Source organism: Phyllobates terribilis, unplaced genomic scaffold, assembly GCF_046119375.1.
Source record: "Phyllobates terribilis strain yellow unplaced genomic scaffold, ASM4611937v1 Scaffold_4__5_contigs__length_816908805, whole genome shotgun sequence".
Taxonomy (NCBI): Eukaryota; Metazoa; Chordata; class Amphibia; order Anura; family Dendrobatidae; genus Phyllobates; species Phyllobates terribilis.
The window spans coordinates 585,005,063-585,023,399 of record NW_027362764.1 but is presented as its reverse complement, the minus strand read 5'-3'; the positions used below and the strand labels follow the sequence as shown (position 1 = coordinate 585,023,399).

Sequence of the window (18,337 nt, the reverse complement as noted above, 5' to 3'; positions counted from 1 at the left end):
ATGCAGGATTCACTAAACCATCTCAGACAGATGTCTGTCCAGCCTCTGTTTTGAAGACTTCCATTGAAGGAGAACTCACCACCTCTTGTGGCAGCCTGTTCCACGCATTGATCACCCTCACTGTCAAAAAGTTTTTTCTAATATCTAATCTGTGTAACGGGTCCGGGAGGCGGAACCTCTGAGCTACTATACAAGGGGGCGGCCCTTGTAAGGGAGTGGGTGGCAGTCTCTGGGTGAACGGACAGGGAGTTACGGCAAGTGATCAGGGCAGTCTCTGGGTAAGGGGTAGGTACGACCTGTGATGGCGGAGCCTCCGGGTAGGCTAGCAGGCAGATGGTAGATGTGTGCTCCCAGGTGAGCAAGCGAGAGTCTCTGGAATAGCAGGTGGTCACGGCACGTGACGGCGGAACCTCCGGGCTGGCAGGCAGGTAGGTAACGGAGAAGCGCTCCCAGGTGAGCGGGCAAGAGTCTCTGGAATAGCTGGTGGTCACCGCACGTGACAACGGGACCTCCAGGCTGGCAAGCAGGCGGGTAACGGAGATGCGCTCCCAGGTGAGCGGGCAAGAGTCTCTGAGATAGCTGGTGGTCACAGCACGTGACAACGGAGCATCCGGGCTGGCAAGCAGGCAGGTAGCGGAGAAGCGCTCCCAGGTGAGCGGGCAAGCTGGTCCATAGACAGACTGACCGGAGTTGTAAGGCGGACCGTCGGACCTCAGGCAAGCAGGCAGGTAGCTGATGTGCGCTCCCAGGTGAGCGGACAAGTTGGTCCTTAGACAGACTGACCGGAGTTGTAAGGCAGACCGTCGGACCTCAGGCAGGCAGGCAGGTAACAAGTATTCAGGCAGGAATCAGGCAGGAAACTGGCAGGTAACTGGCAACGGGACCTGAGGGCTGAAGCACAGGTGAGACACAGGTGCAAACAACATTGCTCGGGCACCTCCATTTTGGAGGAGGTGCCTTATATATGATGAAGTCCTCCGGCCATTGGCCGGGGACTCCTTAGGACGGCGCGCGCGGCCCCTTTAAGAGGAGGGGAGCGCGCGCGCGCGCGCCCTAAGCACAGGGGCCGGGAAGGAGCGCGCGCTGAGAGCAGAGCGGGAGGAGGACGCCGGGAAGGAGCGCGCGCTGACAGCAGAGCGGGGAGAGGACGCCGGGCACGGAGCAGAGCGGTGAGGGGAGCAGCGTCCCTGCCTAGCAGAGGGCAGGGACGCCAGCGCTACAGTACCCCCCCCTTTAGGCCCCCCCTTTTTTAGGCCAGACAGAAATTTAGCTAGGATGAGAGGGGCATGGATGTTCTCTCGGGGCTCCCACGTTCTCTCCTCAGGACCAAACCCCTTCCAATCTACCAGAAAAAAGGTCTTTCCTCTTACCCTTTTGGTGGCAAGAATGTTCTCTACCTCAAACTCGTCCTCAGCAGAAACCGGAGCAGGAGGCGTACCTGTAGACTTGGAAAAAGAGTTAAGCACCACAGGTTTGAGGAGAGACACATGGAAGGAGTTAGGGATCCGTAAGTTGGCCGGGAGTTTCAATTTATAGGCCACCGGGTTGATCTGACTGATGACCTCCAGTGGGCCGATGAACCGAGGCCCTAACTTATAGGAAGGGATCTTGAGCCGGACATATTTGGACGAGAGCCAGACTTTATCCCCAGGGCGGAATTGAGGAGGGTCCAGACGTTTTTTGTCAGCGTGTCTTTTCATACGCTCGGATGACAGAAGGAGTGCGGACCGGGTACTCTCCCATATGGAGGAAAATTTGTTAACAAGAGATTCCGCAGCCGGATTGTCCGCCGAGGTGGAGACGGGAAACGGGATCCGAGGATGCTGACCGTAGACTACAAAAAACGGGGATTTGGAGGAAGACTCGCTCTCGTAATTGTTGTACGAGAATTCGGCCCATGGCAGGAGATCCACCCAGTCAGAATGGTGGGCATTAACGAAGTGCCGAAGGTAACTGGTCAGGTTCTGATTGATCCGCTCCACTTGACCATTAGACTGTGGGTGGTAAGCGGAGGAGAAGTCCAGGGTGACGTCCAGCAATTTACAAGTGGCTCTCCAGAAACGGGAAGTGAACTGTACCCCACGATCCGACACGATGTGACGGGGCAGGCCATGAAGACGGAAGATGTGGCGGATAAAGTCTTTAGCCAGCTCGGGTGCAGACGGAAGACCTGGCAGTGGAATGAAGTGAGCCATCTTGGAGAAGCGGTCAGCGACCACCCAAATGACCGTACAACCGGCAGAGACGGGTAGATCAGTAATGAAGTCCATCGCTATATGCTGCCAGGGGGCAGCAGGTACTGGCAGAGGTAGGAGACGGCCGGCCGGCAGGTGTCTCGGAACTTTGTTGCGGGCGCAGGACACACAGGCAGAAACAAAGTCTATTACATCCTTGTGCAGGTTAGGCCACCAGTAGTGCCGGGTAATAAGCTGGAGGGTCTTTTTCTGACCGGCGTGGCCAGCTAGTTTAGACGAATGACCCCAGTGTAGGATCTTCTCCCGATCAGGTACTGGTACGAACGTCTTACCAGGAGGAAGACGATTTAGACTCACGGGAGCCACCTGCATTACTCTGGCGGGATCGATGATATGTTTCGGATCCTCCTCGAGATCAGACACCAGAAAGGACCGAGACAAGGCGTCCTCCTTGACGTTTTTGTCAGCCGGGCGAAAATGAAGGACAAAATCAAAACGAGCAAAAAACAAGGACCACCGGGCTTGGCGCGGGTTAAGTCTCTGGGCATGCTGGAGGTAAGCCAAGTTCTTGTGGTCAGTGTAAATTATTACTGGGTGAAGAGCCCCCTCGAGCAGGTAACGCCACTCCTCCAATGCCAGTTTGATGGCCAATAACTCTCGGTCTCCTATGGAATAGTTGCGCTCAGAGGAGGAGAAGAGTTTAGAGAAGAAGCCACAAGTTACCATCCTCCCGGAAGATGATTTTTGAGTAAGTACCGCTCCGGCTCCAGAGGAGGAGGCGTCAACTTCCAGGAAGAACTGTTTGTTGCCATCTGGGCGATGCAGCACCGGGGCGGAAGAGAAGGCCTGTTTAAGGGAAAGAAAGGCCTCCTCTGCTTCGGGTGGCCACTCTTTAGGATTAGTACCTTTACGGGTGAGCGCAGAAATTGGGGCCGTCCGGGAAGAGAAGTGTGGTATGAAGAGGCGGTAGTAGTTGGCGAAGCCCAGGAATCGCTGAATGGCCTTCAACCCCTCCGGTCGGGGCCATTTCTCGATGGCAGACAGTTTCTCAGGATCCATTTGTAGGCCGGTCTGAGAGATAATGTAGCCCAGAAACGGAAGCGAGGTCTGCTCAAAGAGGCACTTCTCAAATTTAGCGTAGAGATGGTTCTGCCTTAGCCTGAGCAGGACCTGACGAACGTCCCTCCGGTGAGTCTGGAGATCCGGAGAGAAGACCAAGATGTCGTCCAGATACACCACTACGCAGGAGTAGAGAAGGTCCCGGAAGATGTCATTGACCAACTCTTGAAAGACGGCAGGAGCGTTACAGAGACCAAAGGGCATTACCAGGTATTCATAGTGGCCGTCCCGGGTGTTGAATGCCGTCTTCCATTCATCCCCCTGACGAATACGAACCAGGTTGTACGCCCCACGAAGGTCCAGTTTGGTGAAGATCCTAGCCCCCCTCAGGCGATCAAATAATTCTGGAATGAGCGGAAGGGGGTACTTATTCTTCACCGTGATCAGGTTTAGGCCTCTATAATCTATACAGGGACGGAGAGAGCTGTCCTTCTTTTTGACGAAAAAGAAGCCTGCTCCCGCCGGGGAGGTAGATTTCCGGATGAATCCTCTGGCCAGATTCTCCTCAATATATTCGGACATTGACCGGGTTTCAGCAGCGGATAAAGGATAGATACGCCCACGGGGAGGAGTAGTACCGGGTAGCAGATCGATGGGACAGTCGTATGGTCTATGTGGTGGTAATGTCTCTGCCTCCTTTTTATTAAAGACATCTGCATAAGACCAATAAGGAATCGGAAGTCCAGGTAGATTAGCTGGGGTAGGAGAGGGACGGACGGGATGGACGGGAACCAGGCAGGTTTTATGACAGTCTTGTCCCCAGCGAAGGACCTCTCCGGTTTGCCAGTCTAGCACGGGTGCATGTCTCTGGAGCCAGGGCAGACCTAGCAAGAGGGCGTGAGAGAGTCCAGGCAGAACATGAAAGGAGATACTTTCAGAATGCAGCATTCCCACCTGCAGGGTAATGGATTCGGTGATGAGTTGAATGGGGCGAGGTAAGAGGCCCCCATCCACGGCAGCGACAGACAAGGGTACAGCCAGAGGTTTGGTGGGGATGCGGTATTTCTCAACCAGGGACTGTGAAATAAGGTTCCCGGCTGCTCCAGAGTCAAGTTGGGCTAGTTCGAAATAACGGTTCTCCCCGTAGATGATCGAAACTGACAACAGCAGGGATGGAGAGGATTTATTCTTGTCTAGGTGGACCTCTCTGAGCGAACCTAGACACAGGCGTTTCCCGACCTCTCCGGGCAGGCACGGATCCGGTGCTCCTTACTGCCACAGTAGAAGCAGCTCCCCTCGGCACGGCGTGAGTCCTGACGGGTTTTGACCATCTTGGTCTGGTCGACCTGCATAGGCTCAGGAGAGTGTACCTGGGGAGAGATGGAGGGAATGACGGGTTTCTGGAAAGTAGGAGCTAAACGTGGAATCCTTCTCTCACGGGTGACCTCTTTGGCACGCTCCAGGAACCGTAGGTCAATCCGGGTGGCAAGGGTTATTAGATCATCGAGAGAGGTAGGAATGTCCCGACCAGCAAGTTCATCTTTAATACGACCGGACAGACCCTCCCAGAAGACGGATACCAGAGCGTCGTTATCCCAGGCCAGCTCCGAGGCAAGGGTGCGGAACCGTATGGCATATTGGCCCACGGTGAGACCCTCCTGACGGAGGCGTAGCAGAGAGGATGCGGATGAGGTCTTCCGTCCGGGTTCGTCGAAGACTTTCCGGAAAGCCGAGAGAAAAGCAGGCAAGTTGGACACCAGGGGGTCTCCTCTCTCCCATAGAGGATTTAGCCAGGCCAGGGCCTCCCCGGTGAGATGGGACATGATAAAGGCAATTTTGGTCCGGTCGGAATTAAACTGATGGGACAAAAGTTCGAAGTGCAGGGTGCACTGATTTATGAAGCCCCGAGCCTGGACGGGGTCGCCTCCGAAGCGAGGAGGTGCAGAGAGCCGGGGTCCGGGGTAGGATACCATAGTATTAGTGGGCAGCGGAGCTGCCGGATTGCAAGATATGGCACTGGCGGAGGTTGTTGGTGGATCAGACAGAGTGTTCAGGCGAGTATTAACATTCCGCAGGTGACCCAGGATGGCCTCCTGTTGGGACCTCTGACGGGACAGTTCAAGACAGAGGTCCGAGAGCGAGGGAGCTTGGGTGCCACCGGGTTCCATGGCCCGAGCAAACTGTAACGGGTCCGGGAGGCGGAACCTCTGAGCTACTATACAAGGGGGCGGCCCTTGTAAGGGAGCGGGTGGCAGTCTCTGGGTGAACGGACAGGGAGTTACGGCAAGTGATCAGGGCAGTCTCTGGGTAAGGGGTAGGTACGACCTGTGATGGCAGAGCCTCCGGGTAGGCTAGCAGGCAGATGGTAGATGTGTGCTCCCAGGTGAGCAAGCGAGAGTCTCTGGAATAGCAGGTGGTCACGGCACGTGACGGCGGAACCTCCGGGCTGGCAGGCAGGTAGGTAACGGAGAAGCGCTCCCAGGTGAGCGGGCAAGAGTCTCTGGAATAGCTGGTGGTCACCGCACGTGACAACGGGACCTCCAGGCTGGCAAGCAGGCGGGTAACGGAGATGCGCTCCCAGGTGAGCGGGCAAGAGTCTCTGAGATAGCTGGTGGTCACAGCACGTGACAACGGAGCATCCGGGCTGGCAAGCAGGCAGGTAGCGGAGAAGCGCTCCCAGGTGAGCGGGCAAGCTGGTCCATAGACAGACTGACCGGAGTTGTAAAGCGGACCGTCGGACCTCAGGCAAGCAGGCAGGTAGCTGATGTGTGCTCCCAGGTGAGCGGACAAGTTGGTCCTTAGACAGACTGACCGGAGTTGTAAGGCAGACCGTCGGACCTCAGGCAGGCAGGCAGGTAACAAGTATTCAGGCAGGAATCAGGCAGGTAACTAGCAGGAAACTGGCAGGAAACTGGCAGGTAACTGGCAGGTAACTGGCAACGGGACCTGAGGGCTGAAGCACAGGTGAGACATAGGTGCAAACAACATTGCTCGGGCACCTCCATTTTGGAGGAGGTGCCTTATATATGATGAAGTCCTCCGGCCATTGGCCGGGGACTCCTTAGGACGGCGCGCGCGGCCCCTTTAAGAGGAGGGGAGCGCGCGCGCGCGCGCGCCCTAAGCACAGGGGCCGGGAAGGAGCGCGCGCTGAGAGCAGAGCGGGAGGAGGACGCCGGGAAGGAGCGCGCGCTGACAGCAGAGCGGGGAGAGGACGCCGGGCACGGAGCAGAGCGGTGAGGGGAGCAGCGTCCCTGCCTAGCAGAGGGCAGGGACGCCAGCGCTACAATCTGTATATTCTCCCGTGCCATATTACACTAAAGTTCGCACCAGAGCCTGTTTTTGCCTTCGTGACCGGGCCAATTTTTTCAATTCTGACCACTGTCACTTTATGAAGCAATTACTCTGGAACGCTTCAACGGATCCCCCTGATTCTGAGTTTGTTTTTTCGTGACATATTGTACTTCATGATAGTGGTAAAATTTCTTTGATATCACATGCGTTTATTTGTGAAAAAATCGGAAATTTGGCGAAAATTTTGAAAATTTTGCAATTTTCAAACTTTGAATTTTTCAGCCCTTAAATCAGAGAAATATGTCACACAAAATACTTAATAAATAACATTTCCCACATGTCTACTTTACATCAGCACAATTTTGGAACCAAAATTTTTTTTTGTTAGGGAGCTATAAGGGTTAAAAATTGACCAGCGATTTCTCATTTTTCCAACAAAATTTACAAAAACATTTTTTTAGGGACCACATCATATTTGAAGTCACTTTGAGGGGTCTTTATGACAGAAAATACCCAAAAGTGACACCGTTCTAAAAACTGCACCCCTCAAGGTGCTCAAAACCACATTCAAGAACTTTATTAACCCTTCAGGTGCTTGACAGAAATTTTTGGAATGTGGAAGAAAAAAATTAACATTTAACTTTTTTCACAAAAATGTTACTTTAGACCCAATTTTTTTTATTTTTACAGGGGTAACAGGAAAAAATGGACCCCAAAATTTTTTGTGCAATTTCTCTTGAGCGTGCTGATACCCCATATGTGAGGGAAAACCACTGTTTGGGCGCACGGCAGGGCTCGAAAAGGAAGGAGCGCCATTAGACTTTTTGAATGTAAAATTTGTCTGAATAATTAGCAGACACCATGTTGCGTTTGGAGAGCTCCTGATGTGACTAAACAGTGGAAACCCCCCACAAGTGACACCATTTTGGAAACTAGACCCCTTAGGGAACATATCTAGATGTGTGGTGAGCACCTTGAACCCCAAGGTGCTTCACAGAAGTTTATAATATTGAGCTGTAAAAATAAAATTTTCACATTTTTCCCACAAAAACGTTTTTCATCCCTTAATTTTCCATTATCATAATGGTAATAGGATAAATTGCACCATTAAATTTGTTGTGCAATTTCTCCTGAACACGCCGATACCCCATATGTGGGGGAAAACCACTGTTTGGGCGCACGGCAGGGTTTGGAAGGGAAGGAGCGCCATTTGACTTTCTGAATGTAAAATTTGTCTGAATAATTAGCAGACGCCATGTTGCGTTTGGAGAGCCCCTGATGTTCCTAAACAGTGGAAACCCCCCACAAGTGACACCATTTTGGAAACTAGACCCCTTAGGGAACTTATCTAGATGTGTGGTGAGCACCTTGAACCCCAACGTGCTTCACAGAAGTTTATAATAATCAGCTGTAAAAATAAAATTTTCACATTTTTCCCGCAAAAACGTTTTTCATCCCTTAATTTTGCATTATCATAAGGGTAATAGGATAAATTGCACCATGAAATTTGTTGTGCAATTTCTCCTGAACACGCCGATACCCCATATGTGGAGGCAAACCACTGTTTGGGTGCACGGCAGGGCTCGGAAGGAAAGGAGCGCCATTTGACTTTTTGAATGCAAAATTTGTTTGAATAATTAGCGGACGCCATGTTGCATTTGGGGAGCCCCTGATGTGCCTAAACAGTGGAAACCCCCCACAAGTGACACCATTTTGGAAACTAGACCCCTTAGGGAACTTATCTAGATGTGTGGTGAGCACCTTGAACCCCAAGGTGCTTCACAGAAGTTTATAATAATCAGCTGTAAAAATAAAATTTTTCACATTTTTCCCGCAAAAACGTTTTTCATCCCTTAATTTTGCATTATCATAAGGGTAATAGGATAAATTGCACCATGAAATTTGTTGTGCAATTTCTCCTGAACACGCCGATACCCCATATGTGGGGGAAAACCACTGCTTTGGTGTACAGCAGGGTTCGGAAGAGAAAGGAGCGCTATGTTGGCTGGGATAGGCAGCAGACACCATGTCACATTTGAAGAGTCGCTGACATGCAGAAACAGCAGAAACCCCCACAAGTGACCCCATTTTGTAAACTACACCTCTCAAGGAATTCATCTAGGGAAGTAGTGAGTATTTTTTAATTTTTAAATTTATACCATTGGGCAGTGAAATAAGCATAATTATATTTTTACCACAAAAAAATGTTTTACCCTCAGATTTTACATTTTCACACAGGGCAATGGGTAAAAATGGTGCCGAAATGTGTCACACAATTTCTTCTAAAAGTGCCAATACCCCATATGTGGCTGTATCGTACCGCTCAGCCATACGGCGAGATCTGGGGGGGACGGAGTGCTATTTGACAATTGGAGAACAAATTATTGTAGAATAGGCATTTGGATTTGGGAGCATAAAATTTTTTGAATTTCTTTTGGGGGGCAAGGGCCATTTCGCTTTTCCAGAGCCTTTCTGCTACCAGTAACTTGGAAGTCCCTTATATTTTTAACAGATGACGGACCTGAGTGGGGACTAGCTTTTTTTGAGGACTGAGTTGAAGCTTTTATTGGGAACATTTTACGTAACATTTATCCGGCGCTCTAGGCTGAGCACTTACATCGGGGTTTCCATCTAAATTTCCAAGTGATGTAATTCAGATGAAACCCCTGCGGGATCCATTCACTGTAATGAGGCAGCAGAGTTACTCTGGACTCCGTCTGGCCTCTGTTTAGCGGTGTCCTTTTTTTCAGAAGTGCACAAAACTGTGGCCAACCGCACTTTTATGCACGCCTAAAACAAATGACACCGTGGGATCACAGGCCAGACGGCATCCACAGTGGCCTATATCTGCCTCATTACAGGGAATCTTCCGTCATGGGTTCCGGCTGAATCACATATTTCAGAGATTTACATGGAAACTCTGGCGTAAGTGCTCAGCGCAGAGCGCAGGATAAATGTGTGCCGAGCCATACTGCGATCTTTGGGAGACATAATAAACAATTCAGTAGCAGGTGAAGAATTGGTTTTATTTATTTTTTTACGCCGTTCCTAGTGTGATATAACTGATTAGATTACTTTATTCTTCGGGTCAGTGCGATTACAGAGATACCAGATTTATATCGGGATTTTATGACTGACAGCTGTCACACACTAAGAGACGCTTTTTTTTTGCAAAATCTAGTTTTTGCATCGCCATATTTTGAGAGCTATAATTTTTCCATATTTCGGCCGACAGAGTCATGTGATGGCTTGTTTTTTGCGGGACGAGTTGACATTTTTATTGGTACCATTTGTGGGTACGTGACATTTTTTGATCGCTTTCTATTCCGTTTTTTTGGGAGGTAAAATTAACAAAAACCAACAATTCAGGAATTGTTTTTTGAGGTTTTTTTTTATGCCGTTCTGCGTGTGGTAAAAGTGATCAGGCAGCGTTATTCTTCGGGTCAGTACATTTACAGCGATACTACACTTACTGTATATTTTTTTATGTTTTGGCGCTTTTACACAATAAAACAATTTTAAAGAAAAAATATTTTTTTTGCATTGCTTTATTCTGAGAGGTATAACTTTTTTATTTTTTGGCTGATGGAGCTGTATAGTGGCTTGATTTTTGCAGAACAAGATGACGTTTTCAGCGGTACCATTTCTATTTCCATTTTGCTTTTTGATCGCATTCTTTTCCACTTTTTGTTTGGCGATATGAGGAAAAAGCATAGTTTTTTGCTCCGTTTTTTATTTATTTTTATTACGGTGTACACATAAGGAGTTAATTAGTGTGACAGTTTTATAGCTCGGGTTGTTTCGAACGCGGCAATACCAAATATGTGTACTTTTTTTATTTTTGCATAACTATATGGATTTATCGGTTTAATATTTTATTTATTTATTTTTATTTATTTTGTATTTTTTTTTTAACAGTTTCAAAACATTTTTTTTTACTTTTTTTACATTTTTACTTAGTCCCTGTATGGGACATTAATTTTTATTTTTCTGATCCCTGATCTCATGTAATGTAATAGACATATATTACATTACATGAGATCTTCACTGACTCTTTCAGTCAGTTTCCTGTCTGGCATCAGCTACATACAGGCTGAAGTCAGACAGGAAGGACACCATATATGGCAGAGCTGGAGGCGGTCATGTGACCTCCAGCTGCCATAGCAATGCCAGGTCCTGAAAGCAATCAAGGGGTCGTCAGAGAGGTAAGTGGACGACCCCCTCTCCTCCTGCTGTCTCCTATATGCCGCGATCACTATAGATCAGAGCATATAGAAGACAGCAAAGGGTTAACATCACTGGGACCTGATCTAATCAGGTCCCGATGATGTTCCCTGTCAGAGCTAACGCTCTGCACCGCTCTCACAGCGCTTGCAGGACCCAGGGGGTCCTGAGCACTGCGAGACCACCCACCGTTTTTAAACGTCCGCGCTGCACAGAGCCCAGGCAGCGCGGACGTTTATCTACAGTGGGCGGTCGGGAAGCGGTTAAAGTCTGAATACTACAAACCACTAGTATGTAAAAAGGGCAGCTGGTAAAACAAGGTGCTAATGTAATAGAATTGATAAAAAGCAGAATCATATAGTGACTATAACAAGAATACGTGATATGTTAATATTAATATAATAGTATTGAATTATATAAATTAGTAAAGTGCAAGCGTTTTATGACAATGTATAATACTACCAATGCACAAAAAAAAAAAAGAAAAATAATTAAGTAAAAATAATTTAGAATTATGATAATAATAATAATAGCATTGTTGAATCGCCAAAGGCTGAACATTTTCATACTTTCTATTTATTCGGTCTCCCATGACAGCACCACGTGAGAGAGAGAGGATCCGCCCATCAAGGACAGGAAACCTACAGGTTAAAAAGGGCGGCCCTCTCTTCCCGCCTCAGTTTAGGTTTCCTGTCCATGATGGGAGACCTCGCAGGTTTACCTGCAGAAGTTGGACTCCTGTCCCAGAGAGGGCCACAGCAGGTGGTTGGAGCCGGTCCGTCCCGATCCTCTGGAGATGCCACGGTAGGGCTCAGTGGGGCGCCTCCGTGAGCGTTGCGGCGGGCGCGACATCGCCTCACGGGGAGGTAGATGTCTGCCAGGTGTGGGGCCGCTAGCGGGCTTCCTCCCCCCGCTACAAATCGCAGGAGATCCAGGTCGCGCCGGCGGGTCACGTGACAGGCGCGACCTAGTGACGTGACTTCCGGTGCGCCGGGCAGGAAGTCCCCGTGACGTCACCGGAAGGGGCCGGAGCCCTGGGATTTGAATTTTGCGCGCGAGCAGCTAACACCGGGTGATTAAAGGACCTGGCGGCGAGGAGCCCACCTGGGGCGATGAACCCACCTGGCCACTTGGGGAGGAAGACCAAGGAGCAGGTAACGCCCTCCTGGGAAAAAAAAAAAAGAGACACACACCCACACATGGTACCGGTATGGCCAGTATATAAAGGGTCTGGTAACATACAGAGGTGCTTCCCAGCCCATTCTTTCACTGTAAGTTATGGAAGATTCACAAGAGCTGTCACCTAGGCAACAACATCTGCTGCAGGAGCAGCCCTCTGGGGAGCCCTCACAACTAGTGGCGCAGCGTCATTCCCGGCTAGGGTCTGGTCGTTCAGCTAGAGCTGCCACTAAGAGCAGGAAGGACGGTCCAGTGCGGCGTGATTCCTCGCCATGCATGTTGGATTCTTCTGCTTCTACGGTACCGAAGGCTCTGTGGGGTGAGTGGAATCTTCGTGAAAGTTCTACTAATGTTTCCTCCTTCTTTCTATCTATAACTTTCTTTTAGAGCAAGAAATGTTCCTCAAAATCCAAACACAGAGAATGTGCCTTATGTAGCTGTCCACTCCCTGATTCATATACCAAGAAGTTATGCCAGCTTTGTATTAGCAAGATGATGTCAGAGGAAACCCCAGATTTTTCCCTAGGCCTAAGAACTTTAATAAGGGAAGAAATAGGCAAAGCCTTGCAGGGTTCAGAGTCTGGGCATATTCCTCAAGAAACTCAGCCGGGTTCAGACCCTGAACTATCGGTCGCTTCCTCCTCCGCCTTCTCTTCCTCTGACAGTGAGCCAGATAGACAGTGCTTTCCCCTGAAGGAGGTCGATGCCCTAGTAAAAGCCGTCCGATCTACAATGGGGATAGGAGAAGTCAGCTGAGGATGTTATGTTTGGTGGTCTGGGACTAAAGAAAAGAAGGTGCTTTCCAGTAAATTCAAAGGTGAAAGACCTCATTGATAAGGAGTGGAGAAAGCCTGACAAGAAGGGTAGTGTTCCTCCATCCTTTAAAAGGAGATATCCATTTGAGGATGCTATGTGTTCCTCCTGGTTAAAAGCACCCAAACTGGATGTTGCTGTTGCCAAAGCAGCGAGAAGAACTTCCCTCCCGTTCGATGATATGGGTGCATTGAGAGACCCCCTAGACCGACGGGCTGATACTTTCTTGAAAGGGGCATGGGAGACAGCTGCGGGAGCACTGAGGCCAACAGTAGCAGCCACCTGTACGTCCAGAGCCCTGATGGTTTGGCTTGAACAGCTAGACAGACAGTTGAAGAATGGGACTTCTAGGAAAGACATTATTTCTTCCCTTCCACTGGTTCAGGGGGCGGCAGCTTTTCTTGCTGATGCATCTGTGGACTCAGTAAGGTTGGCAGCAAAATCAGCAGCACTGTCAAATGCGGCTCGGCGAGTATTGTGGATTAAATGCTGGCCAGGGGATTTACAGACTAAATCCAGACTGTGCACAATCCCGTGCGAAGGAGAATACCTCTTTGGTCAGACCATGGATGACTTATTGGAGAAATCTGGGGACCCTAAGAAGGGGTTTCCATCAGTACCTCTACCCTCCTTTAAGAGATCGTTCCGGAAGAGGAAATTTTTCCGGAAAAGATATTTCAGGGAGCAAGACAAGTCTGACGAAAGGGGTCGAAAAGGTAAAGGTCTACTCTTTGGTCCGTCTCCAAAAATTGAGCAGAAGCCAGGGGATACACAATCAGCCCAGGTGGGAGGGAGATTGTAATTTTTTGTCCCAGCTTGGGAACAGATTTCTCATAGTAATTGGATTTTAAGCCTGATTAAGTATGGTCTTAAATTTCAATTTAAAGCATTGCCTCACAAAAGATTCATGGTTGTTCCCTCCAGTTCTTCCCCAGAACGCCAGGCTGCCCTCGTTTCGGAAATACAAGCCCTAATAAGAAAGCACGTCCTGATTGAGGTTCCGGAGGCGGAAAAGGGTCTCGGTTTCTACTCCCCGCTCTTCTTGGTTCCGAAACCGGATGGAAGTTTCAGGACAATCATAAATCTGAAATCCCTGAATAATTTCCTTAAAATACATACCTTTAAAATGGAGTCTTTAAAATCCGTAATAAAGTTACTTTTTCCCCACTGCTATATGGTAGTGCTCGATCTCAAAGATGCGTATTACCATATCCCAATTCATAGTGACTATCAGAAATACTTGAGGCTGGCCATTGAAATTGACGGGGTGGTTAAACACTTTCAATACACTGCACTCCCCTTTGGTTTAGCTATAGCCCCGCGAGTTCTTGCTAAAGTAATGGCGGAAGTTATGGCCCATGTAAGAGAAAGGGACATTCTAATTATCCCTTACCTGGATGATCTCCTGATAGTGGGGAACTCGTTTGTTCAGTGCGAGACCCACCTGCGGGAGGCCATGTCGGTCTTAAAGAGCTTGGGGTGGTTTCTAAATTTAGAAAAGTCTAGACTATCTCCACTCAAGGTACAACAATATCTGGGGGTCATATTAGATTCTAGGAAACAGCTATGTTATCTTCCAGAAGAAAAAATTTATGGAATCCGGGGGTTGGTAGCACAGTATATACGTAAACCTTCTATGTCACTCCGTAAGGCCATGTCACTATTGGGAACCTTCACCTCCACTTTTCCCGCGGTTCGTTGGTCACAATTACATTCAAGAGCTTTTCAGTGGGATGTGTTGTACAATAACGCAGCTTTAGAGGGGCATCTAGACCGTGAGTTTACGCTAGGTCCTCGTGCCATACGGTCACTTCGTTGGTGGTTACGACAAGACAATCTTGCTAAAGGGGTTCCCTGGGAATGTAGTCCAACTGCAGTCTTGTCCACTGATGCAAGTGCTACAGGTTGGGGAGCTCACTTTGAAGGGAAATTAGTGCAGGGATCCTGGTCAAGCAGTGAGCGACAGTTGTCATCAAATGTTAAGGAGCTTCTGGCGGTGCAGCATGCGTTCAACGAGTTCCTTATATATTTACAGGGCCAGCATGTCCGTATACTCTCGGACAATCAAGTCACGGTAGCTTACATAAACCACCAAGGGGGAACCCGCTCAAGAAACTTGATGAGGGTAGCGAACACACTTTTGCTGAAAGCCGAAGATCATTGTCCCTCTCTTTCGGCTACTCATCTAAAAGGGAAGGAAAACATCACAGCGGATTTCCTCAGCCGTACTTCTGTAAAAGAGGGAGAGTGGTCCCTAAATACGCAAATATTCTCCAGAATTGTAGAAACGTGGGGCCTTCCGACTGTGGACTTATTCGCAACAAGGGCCAATCGGAAAGTGGAAAATTTTTGTTCCTTAACCCCAGAGAAGGACCCCTGGCAGTGGACACCTTCATGGTTCCCTGGAGATTTCCTCTGGCATATGCCTTCCCTCCCATAGTCCTGCTCCCAGCAGTGTTAAGAAAGATTAGGGCAGACCGGGCCAGGGTGATACTCATATGCCCCTTTTGGCCCAAAAGACCGTGGTTCCCTTGTCTCCGGAAGATGTCCATATCAGATCCCTGGGTTCTTCCGGAGATTCCGGACCTCCTCACTCAGGGGCCACTTTCCCATCCTCCAGCCCCTAGTCTACATTTGACGGCGTGGAATTTGAGAGGGTGTTATTGACCAACAAAGGATTCCCCGCAAATGTAGTGAATACTCTCCTGGCTAGCAGAAAACCTGTTACCACCCGTATTTATGCCAGGACCTGGAGGAAGTTTCTGTCCTTTGCAGAAGTTAAGGTGGAGGAGGGGCCCTCCCTAATTTCCTTCGTCTCTGTAATTCTCTCATGTGGTGCTGTCATGGGAGACCGAATAAAGCCTTAGTTACTTACCGTTAACAGGATTTTTCGGAGCCCATGACAGCACCTTTATATTCCCTCCCTTCACTGGTGTTGTGCACTCCCGTAGAGTTGATTTCTTAATGTGCACCCTTGCAGGAAATTGATGAAAAGTAATGTACTTAATGTGATTATGTTTTGTTATAACTAACCTTGGCGGTACTCTCATGCTCTGTTAACTAAACTGAGGCGGGAAGAGAGGGCCGCCCTTTTTAACCTGTAGGTTTCCTGTCCTTGATGGGTGGATCCTCTCTCTCTCACGTGGTGCTGTCATGGGCTCCGAAAAATCCCGTTACCGGTAAGTAACGAAGGCTTTTTCATCTATTTAACCATATCCTTTTCTCTTCTGGGTCCAAGGTAAGAATCAGCACATCAGTGAAGGAAAAAGATAAAAGACATATCTCCAATTTCCACACAGAGCCAATAAAATATAGCAGATATAAAATATAAAACTGCAAAAAAGGACACAGAAACGTATAACTAAAATGTGAAAATATTTGCAATTTACAGAGAAAAAGATTAGAGAAATGGTACAAAGCTCAGATTCTTGTTTAACCCATTATGCACCATTAGACTCATATTCAGCAGTTGATAGGAGAAGCTTTGATTTTTTTTGTTCTTACAAGAAAAATGGAAAAAAAGGATCCAATGTATTGATAAAAAGTCAATTTATCACATAATTTTTTTCAGCAGTGCCTGATTCCCCAATAGCTCTGTACTGTGCAAACATAGGAATTGCATGTGTCACCATATGGTACCTCAGTACCACATTATGCTGGAGCATTCCGTGCCATGCCCATTTTAATTGAGTCTGTAGGAATCCCACATAAAAAACTCAATGTGGCTTTATATATAATGGGATGTATACCGCGATACGGTACTGAAAAGTTGCATAAAGCCGTGATGCATCCATGTATATAAGTTCTCACTATAAGGAGTAGTGCTTTACACATCTCACATCTAATCCCATTGAGCTTGATAGTTAATAACACATTAAACTTCAGAACTAATAAATATTTTTCATAATCTGCTGTGATAATGGGATTACAGCAAAAATCACTTGTAGAAAAATTCTTTGATCTCAATGAAAATTCTTAGATATAATATTAGGGACAAGTTAATTGCTCAAAATTGTATTTGTGTTTTGTATTCGGATAACAGGATACATAATGGGTGAAGAAGCATGTAGTGAGCTGAAAATGAATATCAAAAATAGAACATTGGTTCATGGATTTCTTGTTCCAAATAACGTAAATTGATTTTATGGCACTTTAATAGACTTGCCAAAACTTGGGAACCAGGCCTATGTGTTAGGATAATTAGGAAAGAAAATTATTACCTTTCCATGCTTGCTACTGGATCAGTAATAAAGTAATTTAATTGTAATGGTATGTAATAAGATAAGCATCAAGTAAAGGGAGATCAAATTCAAGTTCTGACAATGCTAGTTATATTGTAGTCTGGAGAGAGCATGCTGGCTGCTTCTGCCAAGTGTAGTCTTTCTTAAAGCAGTTTTGGTCAATGGCCTTATAATTTAAAGAAACCTTTTCACCAAATTTCTCACTTTGAATTGGACACACAATGTAATAGTGGCTGCAGAGTTAGCAATCAAAACATTTGGAACCTAAAGAAATTAACTTTTGCTAAGTCCAAGTGGGTATTATCAGATATTTGTCACTGGGACTTATTACCTCCTGATGTTTGTGAATAGCAGAGAGTATGATTATTTCTCCATTAAAAATATAAAGATTAGTTAACAATTATACAAAAAAAAGACTAAGCATCAGCACTGATCATGGTTGAACTTGACAGCTTTAAAACCTTAGACATGTGTAGACACGAGGTTCTCCAGAGCAAGAGCCCTCAACAGGAGTTTCTATAAACTCAGAAATTTGTAAAAGGTTATTTAAAAAATTTGTTTTTTTAAACTTGAAAATATTTATCTCCTGAATTTCAGGTGGTAGTGAGGCTGGTAAGTGGGCGACCCGGTGCTAAGCATTTTATGGACTCTCCTATACTAAGAGAATTTACAAAGGCTACAAACATTCGTCTGCGTTTCCTTAGAACAAACACTCTTCTTGGTCATCTAATATCGAAAGCAGAAAAAGATCAAACAGTAACACGGAGGGTAAGTAACACTGGAGAGATTTATTTTGTCTTGTTCTTTGCATATCTATTTACATAAGACCATACATAAGAACAGATGACAAATAAAGTTCTTCAAATAAAAATGTCAACATTTTGTTGCAGAAATTCTGCTGATTCGCTAGAAATTTGACTCTTTTACTCTGACGAATAAATTGACAGGCTGCTGATTTCAAATCCTCAACGCTGGTCAATTTCTACTGCAGATTTTATCTGCAACACATAGAGGAGATTTCCTAAAATATCCACAATATTGCTATTGTAATACTGAGCAGATTTTCCAGATGTAAAATCTACTGTGTGAGATAGCTTTAAAAATGTGGTCTAAGGTATGACATCTCTCCTTGTAGATAGTGACACGACAGTGTAAGGAGACTTATAGGCCATGCAATGCTCCTTTGGGAAATTGAAAATGCAAATTGCATATTTTTTAAGTCTCCTTACACTGGCATGCCAGGCATGTCACTCTCCACAAGGAGAGAGGTCACCCCTTAGACCCCGGTCAGAGGCCTCTTATACAGCAAAATCAGATCTCATGCTTTCTACTGAG

At 47.3% G+C, this 18,337-nt stretch overlaps 1 protein-coding gene across 1 annotated transcript in view; it reads left to right on the top strand.

Annotated features, from left to right (window-relative positions):
• LAMA3 (laminin subunit alpha 3) overlaps nucleotides 1-18,337 on the top strand; it is a 244,789-nt gene that overhangs the window by 50,337 nt on the left and 176,115 nt on the right. Inside the window, exon 5 of the mRNA XM_073679182.1 lies at nucleotides 17,600-17,770. Within this exon, the coding sequence (XP_073535283.1) occupies nucleotides 17,600-17,770 (171 nt within the window). The remainder of the gene's footprint in view (nucleotides 1-17,599; nucleotides 17,771-18,337) is intronic.